This window comes from Symsagittifera roscoffensis, chromosome 6 (genome assembly GCF_963678635.1).
Source record: "Symsagittifera roscoffensis chromosome 6, txSymRosc1.1, whole genome shotgun sequence".
Taxonomy (NCBI): domain Eukaryota; kingdom Metazoa; phylum Xenacoelomorpha; order Acoela; family Convolutidae; genus Symsagittifera; species Symsagittifera roscoffensis.
This window is the reverse complement of record NC_087067.1, coordinates 35,723,462-35,745,243: the sequence shown is the minus strand read 5'-3', so window position 1 is coordinate 35,745,243 and position 21,782 is coordinate 35,723,462. Positions and strand designations below refer to the sequence as shown.

Sequence of the window (21,782 nt, the reverse complement as noted above, 5' to 3'; positions counted from 1 at the left end):
AGCGCGATTTATAAATTGAGTTGGTCCGTACGTCACCAGCAGCTCGATCGAGTCCATGTCTGCCAATGTCGTACGACTTTTTGCCCATTGCTTCAAGACGCAATTGGGAAGCTTGGGGGTCAAACGCAATTGGGGGTCACTCGACATTTTTGCTTGGGGGTCACTCGACATTTTTGCGACGCGGTCTTGGAAGCCGCCGAACTAGTGTGAATAGTTGTCTCACAGGCTTCGGATAGAGACGACTGTTTCCAAGATCCTCCTGCATTAGAGACCAGGAGCGAGGGATTGTGTTATACAAGATCCCCTGATGATTGTTGAATGCTGTTTGTGGAAAATGGGTTTTCCCGAAGTTGCCATGAATGTTAACCTCAACAACGCTTTTAACTCTGCACAGCTTCTGATGTAATTGGAAGGGTTAATACCTGTGATTTTACAACGCTCGGAGTCGTTAGATGGGTAGCTAGGCAATTTGCCACCCTTCAAGAATCGTGCTTTTTGGTGAAGCAAATTCTCGGTGATGGCTATTCATGTCTAAGAGTATACTGAAGACTGAAGACTCCAAACTTATTCTGGTTGTTTTTTGAAGATTTTGTTCATGCTCGATTTAAGTTTTTGCATTATGACTATCGATTTTGGTTCAATTCAAATAGTTTGATAATTCGAAGGCCGATTACGATTTCCTGTGAGAAACTTCAAATGGTGCCGAGAATCTTAATTGGCTTCTTGTTTTAATTTTTGTATTGATGGTCAGTGAGCGTCGTGAAAAATCTTAAATAGGTCGTGATTGGTTTCTGTTTTTTTTGCAAGAAATTTTTAAGATGTGTTCACGCCCAAATTTAAATTTTTGCTGTTGAATTTTTAATTTCTCCGCACATTTCAGCCGGGTTTAATATATTGGCCGTTAGTTATCTCAAACTGGCATTGTTCAAGCCATCATAACTATGAAAACTAGTAGCTGGAAAAGTTGTTTCATTTTGAGCTCAACGTAAATTTTCTTAAGATGATTTTAAAAGTCCCGCCAAAAATGACTTATTCAAGTTCAAATTTTGGGTGTGAAAAATCATCTCGAGCGCAATTTTTCCGTTTTTCCTTTGGAACATTGAGCGGAATGAATTTTAACGTTTCTTTTTCTTGTGTAATTTTCGGCAGTTTTTATCTGAAAAACCGGTGGTCACACGGAATGCTCATTTGATGGTTTAAAATTTTGAAAAGCTTTTGTGAAGCGTGCCTGCAACTACGCTTTCGGTAAATGGATCTTGCGCGAAATTTTGTTCTGGATAATGATGTGTTAGTGATCTAATTGCAGTTATTTCAACCGATTTTTTTTGGAGAAGTTGTAAAGTTTTAAGTGCCCATGAACGAAGTGAAGAGTTTAGTTTCTGACGTGTTTTTTTTTTGTTCCAGGGAAAGTTAACCGAACTTGATAACGCTCTAATTTTGCTTTATGCGGTTTGAAGTTTGTTCGTTTGTCAATGGCGTGAAAAAACGTAATTAGTTTCAGTTTCAAAAATTTTTGTTACATGATTTTTCCATTTTTCTCATATTGGAGTTATGTATTTATTGAATTAGTGCCTATCATAAAGGATTAATGGGAATGAAAGAGATTTCAGCTGATATACTAAATTTCAATGAAAGTATTGCAATGCAATGAAAGTTTGTCAAAAACAATCTCATGTTGTTTTAAGATTTTTAAAAGTTTATCGACATTTTTCCAATTGCTTGTTGGCTTTGTTTTTCTTCGAATTGAAAGATTTTTTTTTTTAAAATTGAAATTTTCAGTAAATTGAAATTTTCAGTGATTAAATTTTTTAAGCTCTGTTTTTTATGATATGCTATATTGGTAAACTAATAGAAGGATTTTTGAGTAGATGAGTTTTTCAAATCAGTTGAAGCTTAATTTTCAAATTCATATACCAGAGGATAAATTTTGTTCTCCAAAAAAATAATGGAATTTTTGATACAAGAAGCACTTGTTTTTGTAGATGATTTTAATTTTCGAATTTTCCATCTGAGCAAAACCCAGTGCCTCAATGAATGCTCGCAGGCGATTGAGTGTGATATCTAATGAAGCTCATTCAGGCGTGGATATGATTCCAAAGAAGCCTTGTCGAAAAAATTTGGCCGAAGTTATTTTTCCGATCAGAGTAAAATGGCATTTCAGGCTTCAGGTCTGATGTCAGTTCACGCTAGTAATTAGACCAAAATGTTGTTTGAAATTAATTAGGCAAGATGCAATCAGTTCTCAGAGCTAACTTCAAATACTTTGGACCCGATCACTAAAAAAAGACTAAAACAAATATAAAGATACCGTGCTGTTTTATAAATTTAAGTCTCTACCGTGCTGTTTTATAAGGCTCTAAACATCTGCTTAGAAGATCAATTTGAGATTTGAGGCTGTAATTCATGGACTGAAATTAGTGCGCGGTCTAGAGCTAAAAGCAGATGATCTCCAAAAGATAATTTCAGCGCTTTTTTGAAAAACAAACAAAAAATTTTACTTGACTACGAAAAATGAGTTATTTAATTAACATCTAAATAGTGATGAAGACACTCTTGAAAAAGTTGGAAATGGCTGTCGTTGTCTTCTTTAGCCCATCGATGTGGACGAAGATAGCAAAAACAGTCGCAGCAGACAGACCACAATGCCAGAAGAGACGTCGATGATAGACGAAAACTATGGCAGCAACAAGGGGGGCTACTTTTCAGTTTTCTCTCTCCGTCGTCAAAACGACCATGAAAAGTATTTGGTTTTATGACGCACGTTTTTGGTATTTAAGAAGTTATTTCCATTGATATGTAGTAGTGAAGACGAGTAGTGAAGACGTAAAAGTGAGGACAAGGACCGTAGTCAGGGACGGATCTAGGATTTCTCGAGAGGCGGATTTGAAAAAAATTTCGATTATTTTGTCGATCTTTTTTTAGGTCGACCATTTTGATTTTCCGAGCTGTCCCAAAGTACTAAAAAGACCCTGTTTTGGCCCCAATTTCAGCGCAGCAGGCAATTTTTTGAAAAAAAAAACGTTTTTAGGCACTTTTTGGAAATTTTTGACCGAAAAATTGCGTTTATTCGGCGCGCGCTTCCCCTCAAAATTAGTATATATTGGCGGCGATGACGCACTTAGAAAAATTTTGGGGTCCGTCCGCCAAAGATAGATATCTCAAAATAGTTCAAAGGGGGGACCCTTTGGGTCGGCAGGGGGTCGAATGAGTTCTATTAACATGAATGGTTTCAATGTGAGTTTTCTCAGTTGCAATTCAATAGAACTCCGAAGGGGAGGGGGACTGAAAAAGAGGCTTAGGAAAAGGAGGAGATAGAAGAACGTCGAGGAGAGACCGGGGAATCTCAAGACGATTTGAAGAAGCAACGGAGAAATAGTGGAGGAGGAGCTGGAAAGGGTCTCAAGTCCAGGAACCACTCGCAATCTACGATGAATACAGTGAGGTTTAAAGAGGCCAGCGAAAAGTCCTCAAAAACCAAGTGAGACAGAGAGTGACTTGGCATTTATATTATTCTAAGCAACGATGAATTTAGGCTCGATATTGAAACTAAATCAAATAAATTTTACTCTAATGTTTGCCAGAACTATTTGAGAACCGATAAAAGATTATGGGGCTGTCAATTTCCAGATAAACTTATCTCTTCACTGTCCGAAGAGTTGCCTTGAATACTTTCTTAAGGCTTTAAAACCCTCAAAGGCAGGGGCGCATCTTTTTCGACCTTCTTTTGAGGTCGACCAAATTGATTTTCCGAGGTCTCCCAAAGCACCAAAAAGACCCTGTTTTGCCATATTTTCTGCGCCGCGGGCAAAGTTTTGAAAAAACAGGTCAAAAGGCGTTTTCAGGCACTTTTTGGAAAATTTTGACCAAAAATCTCGATTTATCGGCGCGCGCTTTCCCCCGCAGAGTTATTGTATATTGGCGCCAAAGGCGCCCTTAGAAAATTGTTAGGGTCCGTCACCAAATATGGATATCTCAAAAAAGTACAAAGAGGGCCCCCCGCCCCCGCGATTTCTAAATCTGACCCTGCTCAAAAGCCTTTCTTTAGTACCCTAATGTTTCCTAAAATTTACTGGTGGCGTGGAAAATCTTTGCAAAGTCCGTAGTCTCAACTTTTTAGGAGACCAAGGAAAAACATTTTTTTAAACCTAGCAAAAATTCACTGATGTCTTATGATACAATATATATTTTTGATTACAAAATTGACAATACTGCGCAAGGATATCGCTAAATGCGTATTTAATATGAATTTCAAAGTTGATTATTTTCAGGAAAAGTAGAGCAAACAGCATTGAGATCCACACAATGCACGGACGAGCGGAAGTGAAGGAGGCACCCACCATCCTCGTCAACAGTGAGAGCAACAGAAGGCTGAGCAGCAAAGGGGCCAAAACTAACACTGAGAACAGAACAACCACTAAAGAGCCCGGTGCAACTGTCAACACCGTCGTAAAACAGGGTTACCGAAGCATTACTACAAAAACTTTGACTTGAGCTTTTTTTGCTGAATTTTTGTTGGTTGATTTTTGTTTTCTCGACAAGATTTCAATTTTTGCTTCCAATTATAGTGTACAGATTATATTTCTTAGCTTTTCTAGAAAAATTTGTTAATAACAATTAGATTATGAACCTCCGCTCAAAAGCGGTTAATTTTTTTACCCTTGCCTTGCGATAAACAAGGGTGTTGCAACCATGTACTCGATTTTTTTTCCGTTGATAATTTTTTTGCTGGATGACATTGGTGGTCATCTGCAAATCTGTACTTTTATCAATTTGTAGACAAATTTGCAGTATTTTAATTATCCAATCTATTCTAAAACCGTTTTTCTGTTACCAATTCCGATTTCAGTATATCAATTTTTTTTTCGTTAAAAGCTGACATTGCCTCCATTTTTTGTTCATATTCCAGAGATTTTTGAGCGTTTTTTGTTAAATCTGCTCGCGCAATTGTTTCTGCCGGTCGTTTTCGACGGTAAATAATGCCGGTGTTTTGTCGTCGAAATGTAGCTTTTCCAGATATATAAGGTTGATCCCTTCTAGCTCGTCACTTTCTATGTTACCTGCGATGAATCTTTCTGGGATCTTCGTCGTCTGTCCTGATCGCAATTTTGTTTCTGCTTTTTTAAGAGTAATGAACGTACTCGAATCTAGGTCTTGCTGATTTTTTTTCGGGAAAATGCTTAAAATTAGTTCACGCTCAATTTTGATTTTTCGCGGTTTGAATTTTGATTTATTTTCAAGTTCAGTGTATTTCTATTTTTAAAAGGAAAGCAAACTCCACTATCGAACAGCAAAATAATAAAGGTCACGGAAAACGTGATCGACATCTAATTACGAAAATGGAAATTAATTATAAATTTTCCCAGCGAAATAAAAATTTGACCTATTGATCCAGTTTTCTCAAATTGGGCTAATTTTAGCAAAAAAGTGTCCATCATAAATTGTTCTAAAATTTCAAAGAGCTTCAAGGTCATCTACTTTTTTCTTCGAAATTCAAAAGTTAAAAATTTTTGAAAACTAAGTAGGTTTTTTCTGTTTCCTGGCGTTGATTACTCTTCCAGTTGTCAGTGAGCCGTAGTTTTTGAGTTCGTAGCCTTGTTCTGTCCGTTAGTTCCGGTTCACTTCGGTTCACTTTTAGGCGAAGCTGGAGTCCACCTGCAGTGCAGGCGGCGACACGGATTTAGTTGTTTTGTCCAATCTCTCTGATGGGCTTGGTGTTATCGCTACAAATTTTTGTAGACGATTGTGTTAAGATTCAGAGTTAGAGCAAGTAGGACTAGGGGATAGAGGTTTGAGAGTTATCTGAGGTTTCAACTGAGGAGAGAGAAGAGATACTGATTGTTGAAGAATGAATTGAGATTGTGTTTATAAAATGACACGACAAACTGAGCATCAAATAGTACCAGTTAATTAATTACCAGTTAATTAATTAGTTTATCAAATACCAGCAGACCAGTTGACCTTGTCTGAGTGCATTGAGTTTTATACCAGTTGACCTTTAATTAGGTTTCTATTGCTCAAGTCTGACCTTGAGTTTGGTCTGGTATTTCACTAGTCTGGCATTGAGCTCGTCTGTCCTCAACACCCCCACTCAGGCTGAATTGGCTGCTTTGTCCAATGTCAGGCTGCAACCCATCAGCGTTCGACGATGTTGATCCACCTTTGCCTTGCTCAGGGATTTCGTCAACAAGTCAGCCTCCATGTTTTCGGTTGGACAGTACTCGAGCGCAAATGTTCCATCCTCGACCCGCTCTCGGACAAAGTGATACTTGACATCAATGTGCTTTGTACGCTTCTGCATTACGGGATTTTTGCACATCTTGATGCAGCTCTGGTTGTCCTCGTTGATCAGTTGGACCATCACACGTCATATCCATCTCATTGAGGAGGGATCGTAAGTAGAGGCCTTCCTGAACAGCCGCTGCCATTGCTTGATACTCAGCTTCGCTGGTAGATATTGCTGCAGTAGGTTGCTTCTTGGTACTCCAGCTGATTGCTGCTCCTGACCGCTGCACATGAAAACTGTAGCCTGTTGTTGACCTTCTGTCATCAACGTCACCAGCCCAGTCAGCATCTGCTGAACCATAAAGGTTGAACCCATCAGGATCTTTGATGTAGCACAGCTCCAGATCTTTGGTTCCTTTCAGGTATCGCAGTACTCTCTTAGCAGCCACCCAGTGTGTTCTCCCAGGATTCTCCAGAAACCGTGAAAGTTGAGTCACAGTAGCTAGGATGTCTGGCCTCGTTTGCTTGGCTATGTACAATAACGAGCCCACTATGCCTCTGTAGTCCTCACGCTGCATTGCCACTGCTTCTTCTGAGCCCGCTCCAGGGCAGTCCTTCTTCGTCAACTGAGTGCTGATATCAGCTGGTGTCCCTACTGGTTTGCAGTCAGCCAACCCAAAGCGCTCCAAGCAGTCTTCAATGTATCGAGACTGATTCACAGTGACAGAACCAGGTGCCCGTTTGACCTGCATTTTCAAAAACCAGGCTAATGGACCGCGATCATCCATCTTGAATCGGTCAGTGAATCGGTCCCTCACCCTGTCAACTTCTGCTTGCAGTTTGCAGCCAATGATGATATCATCCACCCATACTAGAACATAGATCATAGCATCATCCATTCCCCTCATCGTGAACAAACAGAAGTCATTGGTGCTTCGAGTGAAACCAGTCTCCAGAAGAAACGTGCTCAGCGTCTGGTACCAGTCCCTTCCTGCCTGCTTCAGCCCATAGATACTGCGTTGTAGCAAACACACTTGGTTGTCCCCGCTGCTGAACCCCTCGGGCTGTTCCATATACACAGTTTCTGTTAACGGCGAGTTGAGGAAGGCTGACTTCACGTCCATCTGATGAAGTACAAGATCATCTTGCGCTCCCAAAGCCAGTAGTATTCTCTTTGTTTCTGGTTTACAGGTTGGCGCAAAGGTCTCATTGAAGTCCAGTCCTTCCACTTGCATAAAACCCTTCACCACGTATCTGGCTTTAAACCGCTCCACTTGTCCCATTGCATCTCTCTTCACAGCAAGCACCCAGCGTCCAGGAATGACCTTGCGAGAATTTGGTCTATCAACAAGTGTCCAGGTGCCCATTGCCTTCAGTGACTGCACCTCCAAAGCCATAGCTGCTAGCCACTGCTCCCTTTCTGGTCCAGATACTGCTTCCAAGTAGCTTCTTGGCTCTTGTGCTATCACTGAAGCATGAGTGTAAGCCAGTCCGTATCGGATGGGAGGGTTCCGCGTTCTAGTTGACCGCTGCTCTGGAATCTCTGTTGGCCTCTGCTCTGGAGGCTCTGTGGAAGGTGGTTCCAATTCTTCAGTCTCGACTGGGTCATCTTCCGTAACCCCCACTGAAGCTGCTGCTCCACTATCATTCGCTTTATTGGTAGACTCAGTGATGGTCTTCGTGCTAGTTTCCTCTACATCAATGCATCCCTCGATTGATAGACCCAGTGTTTGTGACTGCTCACTGTCTACCAGAAAGTCGTCTGGAATGATGTCTTCATTGAACGTCACGCTTCTTGCTCGTACCACTCGCTTTGTCTCCAGGTCCATCAGCAAGTAGGCTTTGCTCTCCTCGTCATAACCAATGAACTTGCTCTTCTTGCCTTTCGGATCCAGTTTCCGCCGGTTTCCTCTGTCCAGGTAGTACGCCAGGCATCCGAACACTCGCAGGTAGTTGACTTTCGATGGCTTCCCATAATGCATCTCCATTGATGAAATGCGATGCTCATTGCTGGATGTAGGACACAAGTTGCGAACCCTGACTGCCGTTGACATTGCTCGTACCCAGAACATCTTTGAGAGCTTTGCATCGGCCAGTAGACATCGAGTCATCTCAGTTATCACCCTGTTGTACCTCTCTGCCACGCCATTCTGTTGCGGAGTATTAGGTACTGTAAACTCCTGTTTCACCTGCATTTCTCTACAGAACATCCGAAAAGCATTCGACGAATACTCACCTCCGTTGTCAGTTCTCAAGCACTTCGGTGTTCCGTGCTCAGCTACAAAGTCTTTGAACTTCGAAAGAGTATCGCTCTTCTTAACCAGGTACTTGACCACTGCCAGACGGCTGAAGTCATCAATGAAGCTCACGGCATAGCGCGCTCCATGCATGCTCGCAACTTCAAATGGTCCCTGGATGTCGCTGAAGACCCGCTGCCCCACTGCAGTTGCCCTGTTCTCTGTCTTCTTTGGCATTGCTACTTCGTGCATCTTCGAAGCTGTGCACACTTCGCAGAACCCTAGCTCGCCGACATCAACAACTGATATTAGATCATGCTTGTTGAGATGCCCCAGCCTTCGGTGCCACAGCATTGCACTACTTGTCTCCATCTTCGCTTTCGTAGCCAGAGTCATCGCGTTCCTCTTGAACTTGCACTCCAGGAAGAAAAGCTTGCCGCGCTGCTTCACTGGTAGCCGTCGACCATCCGGTGCCACAAGATGAGAAGAGTCTGATGTAAAGCTGAAACTAGACCCTCTAGCTATTGCTGAGCTCACACTCATCAGATTCACGTTGTAGCTCGGCACAAACAGCACATTGTGGAAAGTGTAGCTCCTCGTCACATCTTGACAGTCTCGTATGTCCACTTCCACCGAGCCTATGCCCTCAATCTTTGATATTGTACCGTTCGGATTCTCAACTGTTGTCCCCTCATCCCATTTCTCAAAGCTTGAGAAGACAGCCTTGTCGCGCACTACATGATCGGTGCATCCCGTATCCACAATGAGATCATCTCCCTTCATTGAGGTTGTTGCACAACAACTGAAGAACCCTGTCTTTGCCTGCTTGCAGTCCCTTGCAAAGTGTCCTTGTTGTCCACACTTGAAGCACCCTTGCTTCCTTGAAGTTGGACCACTTGCTTCATTCGAGCCACTGCCTCGAGCACCAGATTGACCACTGTCACTTCTGGATCTGCAATCTCTTGCCAAATGACCCTTCTGACCGCACACAAAACAGCCACCACCCGACGCTCCTTTCTTCTTCCTCACAGCTTGCATAGCTATGTGTCCATTCCCAGTCTTCTCTCCACATCGAGCTCGTCTCGAGTCATCATAGTTCCTCAACCTCGTTCTCAGCTCTGTAAAAGTCTTGGCCGGCTGGAAGCTCTCCTGCACCACGAAATGCTCAAAGCTGTCAGGCAGTCCGTTGATCACGAGCGCATTGAAGAGTGTGTCCGTAATTGCTTCCCCAGCTTCACTCAGCCGCGTCATCAGCTCTTGACTTCGAACGAAGTAGTCATCGAGATCCTCCTCTGATCCTAGGCGCAGCTTCGCAAGCTGGCCTACTAGACTGACCACTGTAGGCCTCTCCACACTGCAAAACTTCTCTTGCAGCAGTCTCCAGGCCTTCGTCCCATCGCCATAGCCATCCGCAGCCACGCAGTCGTTCTTGATGTACATCAGTGTGGTGTTGTTCAGGACCAGAGCTAGATGTGACCACACTGTGTTTCGGTTGTCTTTCCTCTGCTGGATCAGCACAGCTCGCTCCTGCATCTTGGTGTTGTACGCCGTCATCTGGTCAGCATTCGGATTCTCAGGTAGCGTAGGTTCAGCTTCTGGTAGATCGTCATTGCCCATCACAGTCCTGAACAGGCCTTTGGTATGCATCAGTGCCACAAACTTCGTCGACCAAGCTGGAAAATCTTCAGACTTTCCACTGAATCCAGCCAGTTTCAAGTCCATCTCTGCTTTGCTAAAGGCTAGATAAAAGCTAAAAAAAACTCTGACAGAAATCAAATAATTATTAAATCAAAAAGTTTAGAAATCTGGGCCCATAACCTGTTAAGATTCAGAGTTAGAGCAAGTAGGACTAGGGGATAGAGGTTTGAGAGTTATCTGAGGTTTCAACTGAGGAGAGAGAAGAGATACTGATTGTTGAAGAATGAATTGAGATTGTGTTTATAAAATGACACGACAAACTGAGCATCAAATAGTACCAGTTAATTAATTACCAGTTAATTAATTAGTTTATCAAATACCAGCAGACCAGTTGACCTTGTCTGAGTGCATTGAGTTTTATACCAGTTGACCTTTAATTAGGTTTCTATTGCTCAAGTCTGACCTTGAGTTTGGTCTGGTATTTCACTAGTCTGGCATTGAGCTCGTCTGTCCTCAACAGATTGTCCTAGTTCCTGATTACTGTCTGCTCTCGGTATGCCCGTCTTTTCTTTTCTGTTTTTTCTCGTCCTTCTCTTTCCGATGACAAATTTTTTTAGTTGCCGAGCTTACTATAATCAAAGTTGTCATTAGTGTTCGGCGGGGCTCTTTTTCTGGCGAAGATATTCAATGAGTGACTTCGTTCGTTTTTCGGGGCTAAGGCGTAGTTCCTGACTATCACCTTCATTCTTCCCAGGTTCTACAGAGTAGTTGTTGAGCTCGTAGCTCTCTGTAGTCGTCCCTTCGGGGGTTGCGCTCCATTCGCCCTCTAGCTCCATATTTCTACCACTGACCGTTTTCCTAGCCAGATTCAGACGCGATGGCCGCTTCCTGTCTTTGGGTGTCTCTGTGGGTTCGTCGTTATTGCGAGTGATCACGACGATTGGCAGCTTTTCCATTAGTTTTTGGGCTTGTGCGTGCCTCCATTTGTGTTCTTCTTTGATGACAATGCCACTCCTTGTGTCTGTGTCTTTTCGCTGATCACTCGACATCAGCGGCTTGCCTACTGTCTCTTAGTCTAAACATGATTTTACAGCCTTATCCCAATTTAGATTATACGGGCTCAGTTTTGTAATAATGTTAGAGTTTGGCGTATTCGGTTTTCTGCCGAAATGCGCTTGAAGTGGTGTCAATTTAATTGTTTGTTCCTGTGCTGTTGTAGAGACGTTATCAATTCATACAAAGCGTGATCCAGCTTGATGGATTATTTGCAGTCTTTCTTCATTTATCCTCATGATTTTTAACGGTTTCAAGAAGACGTTTAACTAGTCCGATTCCGCGGTGGTCGTTTGCCGGAACAACGCTTAATTCTTAGTTTTCCTGCTAAGCCTGAGGCCTGGTCTATTCGGATACAGTGCTGATTTAAATTAACCGGATAAAACGCGTTAAACTTGAATTTTAAAACGCATTTTTCTCAAATTGGGTTGAGTTTAGGTAAAAACTTATGAAGACAAAACTTGCTTGAAATTTTAGCAGAATTACTATGGTGTAATTTGTTTTGTGAATTTCGGGCCCTAAATTTTACCCAAAAAAATGGGTCATTTTGGCTTTTCTTAGTTAATCAAAAATTACGCCGAAAATACCCAATCGATCACAGACATAATTATATCAAAGTGAGCCCTTTACGTAGCCCAACAAATTTTATGAAGGATATTTTCTCCAAAAAAAAATGAAAATTGTTTAAAAATTGTTTTTAAAAAAAAAGTTGGTATTTTATATAGTAAAAACGACCTTTTTTGTCTATCAAACCAAAATAAATTAACTTATACAATATTTTGGAGAATTTACCCTTCTTAAAGTTTGTTTGGCTACGTAAGAGGCTCACTTTGATATATTTATGTCTGTGATCGATTGGGTATTTTCGGCGTAATTTTTGATTAACTAAGAAAAGCCAAAATGACCCATTTTTTTGGTTAAAATTTCGGGCCCTAGTAATTTCGGGCCCTAGTTTTTTACCATAGTAATTCTGCTAAAATTTTAAGCAAGTTTTGTCTTCATAAGTTTTTACCTAAACTCAACCCAATTTGAGAAAAATGCGTTTTAAATTTCAAGTTTAACGCGTTTTGTCCGGTTAATTTAAATCAGCACTGTAGCTCGAAGAGTTCCGTGTAATTATTGTTTTTGTCTCAAAATTTTGCTGGCGTTTATTTTTGCGTTTGCTTGACTGAAAAGTTTCACTAAGAATTTGGAAAAACTGTCTATCGCCAAGAGAATGTGAACCTCTTTTTCATTTGTTAACAATCGGTCTCACGAAGTTCAGCTGAACTTCTTCTTTAGGTTCATTTTGTTATTTTTAGCTATTTCCAATCTGAACGTGCGATAGATGATTTTAAGTTCTCACCGATAGTGGAGCACGGCTTGCCTTTTCTGCCTTGTTGATGATGTTGCGTCGACTATACGGCCACCATGTCCTGTCGTAGGCGGATGTTAATCCTAGTTTACCTGAATGTGTTGCTTCCAACATATCGAGGCATCCAAATATGAGCATTGATGGTATCGTCACTTTTTCATGTCACGATTCCTCCGTCAAAGGTGGACTGTCCGTTTCTATCCTCAGCAGAACTGATTTTTTAGTGTTTTCTTTATCTTTAAACAGCTCTCTTTCCCGTTTTTTCAATGCCTCCTTTTTGTTGAACGCTTTTTTGTAGAATAACTCCATTTTCGCCATTCTGATCGTTCTTTCTTTCTTTTTTTTCTCCCTTTCTCGCTATAATTAACTTGGAATTTTATTAGCAAATTGCGTGCTCGTTCTGGATTATATAAGATATAAGAGTGACTAGAATGTTCTGGAGCACTCGTTTGTGCATGTTTGCCTAGTGTTTTATGTATGCCAGCTGTAATTAATTCAGTTTGCGCCACATTGAATTTTTTATCGTGCTTAGAAGGATTAGGCATTTTAAATAACGGATTTCGGTATAATTAACCTGTGACTCTCTATTTTGTTCCTGTCATATGTTCTTTTTCAAAGTCAAACGGGAGTCATCTGTCGATCCATCCAGTCAACCTTGATTGGTTTCATTTGACCGCTGTGATTCAGGTGTACTTAACAGTGCCCTACCACTCTACCGCAACAATTTTTTTTTCTGTATAACTAATAACTAAAGTAATTAATCGGCCAAACTCCGCTCAATAGTTCAAGTTCATTTTTCTTCGCAAACTTCGAAGTATCATCAAGAAAAATGAACGAACCTTCCAGCAGGATTTGATCATTTATTCCAGAGCACAACCTAATTCGTCGTGTGACCCGTCGTACTCGATGTGTGTTTCCTTTGGAGGACAATCTTACTCGGACATTATCGGCTATAAACATAAACACGAGACCTCCGATTTTTATCCGAATTTTATGCACGTCAATTAATTCCTCTCTGTGGTACCCATATGGTCTTGATCGGAATCTTTGACTACCATTCATCATTTATTGTCTTTTTGGACGACGAGTCCGTGTGTTGTTGCAAATCAGCAATGGTCTCGTCATACTCGATATTACAAGATATCCATCGGAATCCAGTTCAGCTCTGATTTTGTCAATTAGATTGACTCGACTTCTGTTTGTCATATATATATTATTCCTAGTATCTAATTATATATTACGTTGTTGGCACCATTGGTTTAGCCATGTGTTTGGTGCGGCTACCAATTAATTAATACCTGCCAATCTTAGTTAAGTCTGCTGTGTTTTGAGTTATTGTTGTTAACCGTTAAGACTAAAACAAGTCAGTATAAATTCAGTGAATTTACGATATTGAACCTTCAATTTTCACATGGCGCAGCAAGCAGGACAAAGCGCGGGATCAGGGAAAAATCCACTGGGGATTACGGCATTTTGGCCGAGCAAATGTACGGAAGCACCAATGCTGTGGGAGCATTGGATTACACGATTTACCTGGGGTGTAATAGCAAAACACTCATTCAATCCGACGGCATTTTATTTTGATCGGACGCTAACCTCGGCGCAAATTACAGATCTGCCACAGGAGGTGAATGGGAAAAATCGATTGGAAGCTGAGCAGACACTAATTTCTAATCTCTACTTGTGTTTGGGGGAACGTGGACAGGACGAACTACATAACCGGAAACCCCATTTGGATCTGGCGACTACCCGATATCCACGGGTTTTGGATGAATTTGAGAATGTCTTCAGGAAGGAAAGAAACGAAACGTTCGAGACGTATCAGCTACTATCTCGGAAACAACGTGACGGGGAAACGTTGGAAGAATTTCACTCCGTATTGAGTGGACTGGCCGCTAGATGCTCATTGGGAGCATTGGAACGACGGGTGTTACGTGACGTATTCATAGTGAATATGTCCAATAAGGAGGCTCAAACGGAGCTATGTCGTTCAACTAAGACACCAGATGAGGTCTATCGGATTGCTTTGTCATATGAACGGGATGACAAATACGCAAAGTCATATAAAGTATCCGGTGGGGGACTTACCGCGGCACCAGCGGGCTCACTACAAATTAAAGCGGAGCCTATAAGCGCAATCAGAGGAGGTTATCGCCGATCATTTCAAAGAGGCGGACGTGGATTTGGCAGAGGAGGCACAAGGGGCCGCGGAGGAGCAGCAGATCGCAAGTGCTACAATTGTGACCAGAGTGGTTTTACCCCGGATCATATTCCAAAGTGTCCAGCAAGAAATGCAACCTGCAATTTTTGCAAGAAAACTGGACATTACGAGCGAACTTGTAGAGGACGTCGATCGGCGAATAGGGGTCGCGTAGGCATGATAAATGAGGACGACACCGATGGCGGGATTGCACAGGATTATCCGGAGGAGAGTGCATCCAATTACGGAAGTTCCGTCGGATGGGTGACTGATTCAAAGGCACCGGCACATGGATGGGATTCGGATAGTTCAACGGAGTATGTAGTTATGTCAATCCGGCGGAAGGAGGAAACAGAATTGAGAGTCGCGGGGGCCAAACTAGCCTTAAGAATCAATGGCAAAGCGACCCAGGCCTGGATTGATAGTGGTTCGCCAATATCCATCTTCACTATTGGGGAACTAAAACGTACCATGGGAACAGTCAACGTACAATTGAAACAGCTGGATCCGAAAGACGACCAATTCCGCGACTACGGCAACAATCCGTTAAAATTTCTGGGGAAGATGCAAGTCACGCTTCATTCCAATGGATGGACTTGTTCGGCGGATATCAACGTCATCGGAGGGTGCAGACCGTCTATTAATGGCAGGGATTTAATGCCACCACTAGGACTGATGTTGATACAAGCACCATCGACAGAAGGGGTGAACAGCATACATTCAAAAGAAGGACCTGTGGCGACGGACAATGACTTGGATGATTGGCAGACACATTTCAGTAAGCAATTTCAACATCTTTTTCGCAGGGTAGGGCGCATCCGAAATTATAAAGTGCAGGCCGAATTCTTCAAGAATCTAACTCCAATTCAACAAAAGGGTAGGCGAGTGCCCATAACATTACAGGAAAAAGTCGATAAGGAGATTGAAAAACTTTTGGAACAAGGTCATATCCAAAAATTGGAAGAATGTTCAGATAAATATTTTCTTTCACCTATTGTCATCACAGTGAAAAAGGATGGTTCGGTAAAACTTGCACTGGAATCCAGAGAATTAAACAAGCAAGTGCATAAAAATAAATATCAAATGCCCAATATTGAAGAACTAATGGACATTGTAGGGCAAACGATCAGCGAACGCAAACAGGGGGATGTTTTTTTTACAACGATGGATCTCACGTACGCATACGGTCAACTTCCTTTAAATGAAAATACTAGCAAACATTGTAATTTTTCGTTGGTGGGAGGCCGCTCTACCGGTACATATCGATTCAAGACAGGATTCTATGGATTGACAACCCTGCCGGCGGAATTTCAACGGGTCATGGATGCCATTCTGGCTGAATTTCCGTGCGCGCATGCTTTCATTGATGATATATTAGTGATTTCAAAAGGTACCAAGATTGAACATATTGCCCTGGTGGAGAAGATTTTGGCGAAATTAGATAGAGAAAATATGGCTTTGAAACTAGAAAAATGTCAATTTGCGAAAAATACTTGCGAATGGTTAGGCCACCGGATTACAAAATCAGGGATTACACCAATGGTGCGGAAAACAGATCCGATTGACAAATTAGCTGCCCCGAAAACGCTCTCTCAATTGAAGTCGTTCATGGGGTCAATCCATAGCCTTCACAAATATTTACCTGCGTTGGCAGAAACTTCGGCGCCCCTACGTCCGCTGCTTAGTAAGAAAAACGAATTCCTCTGGACAACTGACTGCCAAACAGCGTTCGAATTGCTTAAGAAACAAGTCGCGAACATAGTCGAACTTAAGCATTTTGATGTGCATAAGGACATACGCATCGTGTGCGACGCAAGCCATAATGGTTTGGGGGCGGTACTCGAACAACTAGGCGCCGAGGGTTGGCGACCTATATCATTTGCGTCCCGTTTTCTAAATGCGGCCGAAAAGAAATATTCGACAAATGAGCTAGAAATGCTGGCCGTAGTTTGGGGTTCCGAATATTTTAGAAATTATATTTTCGGGCGGCAATTTACTGTAGTGACAGATCACAAGGCTTTGGTATCATTATTGAATGGAAACAATAAGAAAAACAAAACTCTGTTCAGTCGGTTGACTCGTTGAATCGATAGAATTATTCCTTTTGATTTTGTCATTGAACATATGCCTGGGGCTAAAATTGGCCTGGCGGATTATCTATCAAGGCATCCGGTGGGGGAAGCAACAAGAGTTAGTCTTTATGATAACACGTTCACAGTTGCTAAATTGCAGTCAATTACCAATTCACTTGGTTATATTGATACCAATAAAGGGATTATTAAAGCATCAAGGAAATCAGTTGTTTCAGCTAAAGATATACAAGTTGGAAACGATAGAATTAACTTTCCATCGGAAGAGGGCGTCAAAACGCGTGACCGTCGGCCAACCAATCAGAAGCCAGTAAAACGAATAGCTGAGTGTACTGACCGGGAGGGCGCGAAAGTAGTAAAGTCAATTACTGAATGTAAACTACGTGAGTCTGATATTAATTCCACAGTAAACAGTAGTCCTCCTTTTAACAAAACAAGTTATCGATCTATCAAAACAAATACCTCTACAATGACATCACTTAATTTGAAGAAACTTAATAAATTATTGTTGAAACATCCAGAAATAACAAGCGGCAGTAGCAGCGAGGTGGAGATAGTAGACGCACGACTGGAGGCCGAGACACATCACACTAGGGACATCCGATGCAACACTGTAATCTCCATTCCTTCGGCATTCGGAGGTGAACTCTTTCCGGCGGCATACCCAGCAGGAGGAAATGTAATCATGTCAGTGATTCCCCGGGACTGCAAGATCATCAGAAAAAGCAGTGCACTGCCAGAACTATTCAACCTAAAGCTAGTTGAAGCGAATTATAAAGGGGACCCTCAGATGCGTGCGATAAAAGAACTGGTGGAGAGTAAGGACCCGGAATTGGAAAAGAAGGTCAGAGCAATGGGTGCCTACCTCGGACAGCACACACATGATTTCCACGTGCGGGAAAATTGCCTGTGGATGGACGAACGACTCGTCATCCCCATACCACTCAGAAAGGCTGTAGTCAATCGCCTACATTCTTTTCACCATGGGCGCTCGAATATGTTCGAGGCTGCGAGGGATGTCTGGTTTCCCTATCTCCACCGAAGTTTAGTCGCAGCTGCGGATGGGTGCAAGGAATGCACGGATGCAGGTAAAAGCCTTAAACCATTATGCGCTAAAGGTGACGTTGGGAAAGTTTATGAACCACGGGAGCCGAATGAATGTCTACAGCTAGATTTTTGGGGTCCGATTAGATACTTAAATGAATCGAGTAAATATGTTTTGGTAGCGGTCGATCGATTCTCACGCTGGCCCTCTGCAATGATCTGCGGGAATAATAAAAGCGATAAGGTCCTTAAGTTCATTAAACAATACATATCTCAACATGGTGTCCCTAGGAAAATTTTTATGGACCAAGGATCAAGTTTCACATCGAATGCAGTTGAATCATTTTGTAATTCCGAAGGAATAGAAATAATTTATTCACCCGTGAATGATCATCGTGCAACCGGATGTGTTGAACGTACCATTGGCAGCATGAAAAACTTTGTCCTAACTTACGCAAAAGAAAAAGATAGCGGAAATTTAGAATCAATGATAGAACGAGCCTTGAGTGCTCTAAGATTTGCTCCGAATGCTACTCTCAAAATATCGCCGTTTGAAGCTCATCACGGCAGGGAAGCAAATACGGTCCTTCGAAATCTTACGAAAAAGCCAATTCTGCAAAACCTAAATTGGGCCAGAGTGTTGAAACAAAAATCTGCCTATTTAGATTCTACTGACCTAAGAAATCAGAAACGTCTCCAACCCATGGCAACGGATTGGGAGGAACGATCCGACGTTGAGTTTGATGTCGATCACATGAACCACCCTAGACGACTGACACAGAATCAACTAGTTTCGGCGGCGGATGGAACACCAATGGTTGACGGGAAACAGGCCTTGGGGGGCAAGTCCAAACAGCCAAGTAAACGGACCGAGCTTTTGTTCCAACGACTTAAGGACAGCAATAAAAGGTATAGACCCATAAACCAAAAAGTAGTTAGCGAATCTAAGCACACTCTAACTCTAGCAAATGGCTCTGTACTTAGGAAAAGTGGGGTTGCTGAGAAAGTCATCAAGACCAACGCGCCAAATACTGCGAGCAAGCTAACACTATCACCCCCAGCCATAAGTGCATGGAAACGTCGGGCGGAATTGAAACGAGCAGCAAACGAACAGGCGGTGGGGACAAGCACACAGAGTAAAGCAAGCACACAGAGTAAGGCGGATAACAGAACGCGAGAATTTTCACCAGCGGAGGAGGCAGATTCGGAGTACGAGCCGATAACAATTTCTAAATACGCAGGGAACTCAACAACAGCACCAGGGCGAAATGCGGAAGAAAATGAACCAAAGGTGCCTAAAGATGTAGAAGACGGAATTGGAAGATCAAACTTATCCGAAGGAAGCGGAGCTGAAAAATCCAAGGGGGTGGACACGGAGGTCCAAACTATGATCAAGGAAAAGTACCAGGAAACGGACGGCGGTATCCAAATTCGGCGGGGTTATGATAGACAGTATATTGAAAGCGAGAACAACCAAAGGAGGGGAAGACAGAGAGCGGGACACGAATTAAGCAGGAAGATGCACTTGAAAGATGGAGTGAAAAAGAAAACTAAAGAAAACTATTGGGTGGACTACTGCGGGTCCAAAACTCAAACATTCTCCGTCTGATAATTTTAAAACATTTGTTTAAAAAATGATTGTTGAGGGAATGTCATATATATATTATTCCTAGTATCTAACTATATATTACGTTGTTGGCGCCATTGGTTTAGCCATATGTTTGGTGCGGCTACCAATTAATTAATACCTGCCAATCTTAGTTAAGTCTGCTGTGTTTTGAGTTATTGTTGTTAACCGTTAAGACTAAAACAAGTCAGTATAAATTCAGTGAATTTACGATATTGAACCTTCAATTTTCACATTTGGTTTCATTTGACCGCTGTGATTCAGGTGTACTTAACAGTGCCCTACCACTCTACCGCAACAATTTTTTTTCTGTATAAGTAATAACTAAAGTAATTAATCGGCCAAACTCCGCTCAATAGTTCAAGTTCATTTTTCTTCGCAAACTTCGAAGTATCATCAAGAAAAATGAACGAACCTTCCAGCAGGATTTGATCATTTATTCCAGAGCACAACCTAATTCGTCGTGTGACCCGTCGTACTCGATGTGTGTTTCCTTTGGAGGACAATCCTACTCGGACATTATCGGCTATAAACATAAACACGAGACCTCCGATTTTTATCCGAATTTTATGCACGTCAATTAATTCCTCTCTGTGGTACCCATATGGTCTTCATCGGAATCTTTGACTACCATTCAACATTTATTGTCTTTTTGGACGACGAGTCCGTGTGTTGTTGCAAATCAGCAATGGTCTCGTCATACTCGATATTACAAGATATCCATCGGAATCCAGTTCAGCTCTGATTTTGTCAATTAGATTGACTCGACTTCTGTTTCCCTTTATGGGTCGTCATTTACTAATCCCTGTGTTCTTTGAGCGACTCATTCGAGCGAATTGGTTTTTTCTGCCTCATTTTCTAGAATTTTTTCCAGTGCTGAGCACGATTCTTTATGCGTGCTGGACCATTCTGATCCACAACCTCCGTATGGGTTCGTTACATCGGATCGTTTTCCTGATGATTTCTCTGTTGTACTGCTCATTTTCGGTTTGTGACCCACACGTGAAGTTTCTCGCCTTCTTGAAGTGATTGTTCCGGTATTGAGTTCTTATTGTCTCGATCTTTTTTGCTAATTCTTTTGTCTGCATTTTTTAAAGTTGTTGGCTACTTCTAGACATGATAATGGGTCTAACGTTTCGTTGAGGTGTTTCTTTTAATGAGAGTTCACCAAATTGAGAACCTGTAACCATCTAATCCTCCAATTTGCCCAGTTTGGGTACTTTGGCCAGGTCCCGAAGCGTAATTCATGCTACTCATTACGCCCTTGTTTCCTTGATAAGAGTGTGAATATGTCGAACGCCATATTTCAATGAGATTTGAACGCTTCTTCCAGCACATCTCACAGCGCAAGGGTAGTCACTCTATTACGCACTCTCAATATTAGCTTTTTTTCTTCCAACTTCCCCCATTGATAGGAAGATGTGCGATTTTACTCATCTAATTGCAACATCCCATGGAATGTTCTGGATAGTTACTCCAATAATCCGAATCCTTTGACATTCGTTTTCCCCGTTTTTTTTCAAGCAAAATTGCGCCCTTCCCCTTCCCTGTTTGACTGTTTGGTCGAGTGTGCATGTTCGGGTCTTCTATAGGTCGCTTTGGCAATACGATTTCTGTCGGAATGCCTGTTTTGCCGATATTGGCTTAAAGTTCATGTTACTTCCACTTTTCCCACTAGACTGACGCGGCTCGCCTAGAAAGTTCCCAGAATGCGGTTATTCCGAGTAAAGTTTTCCCCTATGCTGGGATTTAAAGTGCGTATACTAAATACCGGAACTGAGTGTCGTTCGCTAATAGTCTCTCGCTTGACGGATAAAGCGGACAAAATAAGTTATCAAAATCAAATTCCAATGTTGGAAAATAATTTATATGGAGTTTTAGACGGACTTAATGTTAGCATAGGTCTATCGACGAAAGAGGAAGTTCGAAATGAGAGTTCGCTTCGAGTGCGCCCCTGCCAGTTTGGGCTTTGAAAAAGTTTACCTATTGATCCACTTTTCTCAAATTGGGTTATTTTCATTAAAAAAGCACCAACCGTAATTTGCTCTTGAAATTTCAAAGAGCTTCATGGGCCATAAGTGTCTTCTTTAAAAACAAAATTCTCGAAATTTGATTTTCTTTGTTTCAAAAAACAAGTCAGTTTTTTTCTAATTTGCGTTCATTACTCTTTTACAACTTTTCATTCGGCTCAAAAGTAATTGATTGATTTTCATATCGCCTGAGCGGCCTCGTGTTATTAAGTTTTATAATTTCTAAGGAGTTTATGAAATCGTTTTTTTTCGGCTCAAATGTGTGTCTGCTCAAGAATTGTCCGCTT

At 41.9% G+C, this 21,782-nt stretch overlaps 1 protein-coding gene across 1 annotated transcript in view; it reads left to right on the top strand.

The window, feature by feature from the left end:
• The first annotated feature begins 3,129 nt into the window (after positions 1-3,129).
• LOC134848209 (uncharacterized) overlaps positions 3,130-21,782 on the top strand; it is a 29,298-nt gene continuing 10,645 nt past the window's right edge. The window contains exons 1-2 of the mRNA XM_063865582.1: positions 3,130-3,478; positions 4,269-4,456. Of these exons, the coding sequence (XP_063721652.1) occupies positions 3,429-3,478; positions 4,269-4,456 (238 nt within the window). The 5' untranslated portion in view covers positions 3,130-3,428. The remainder of the gene's footprint in view (positions 3,479-4,268; positions 4,457-21,782) is intronic.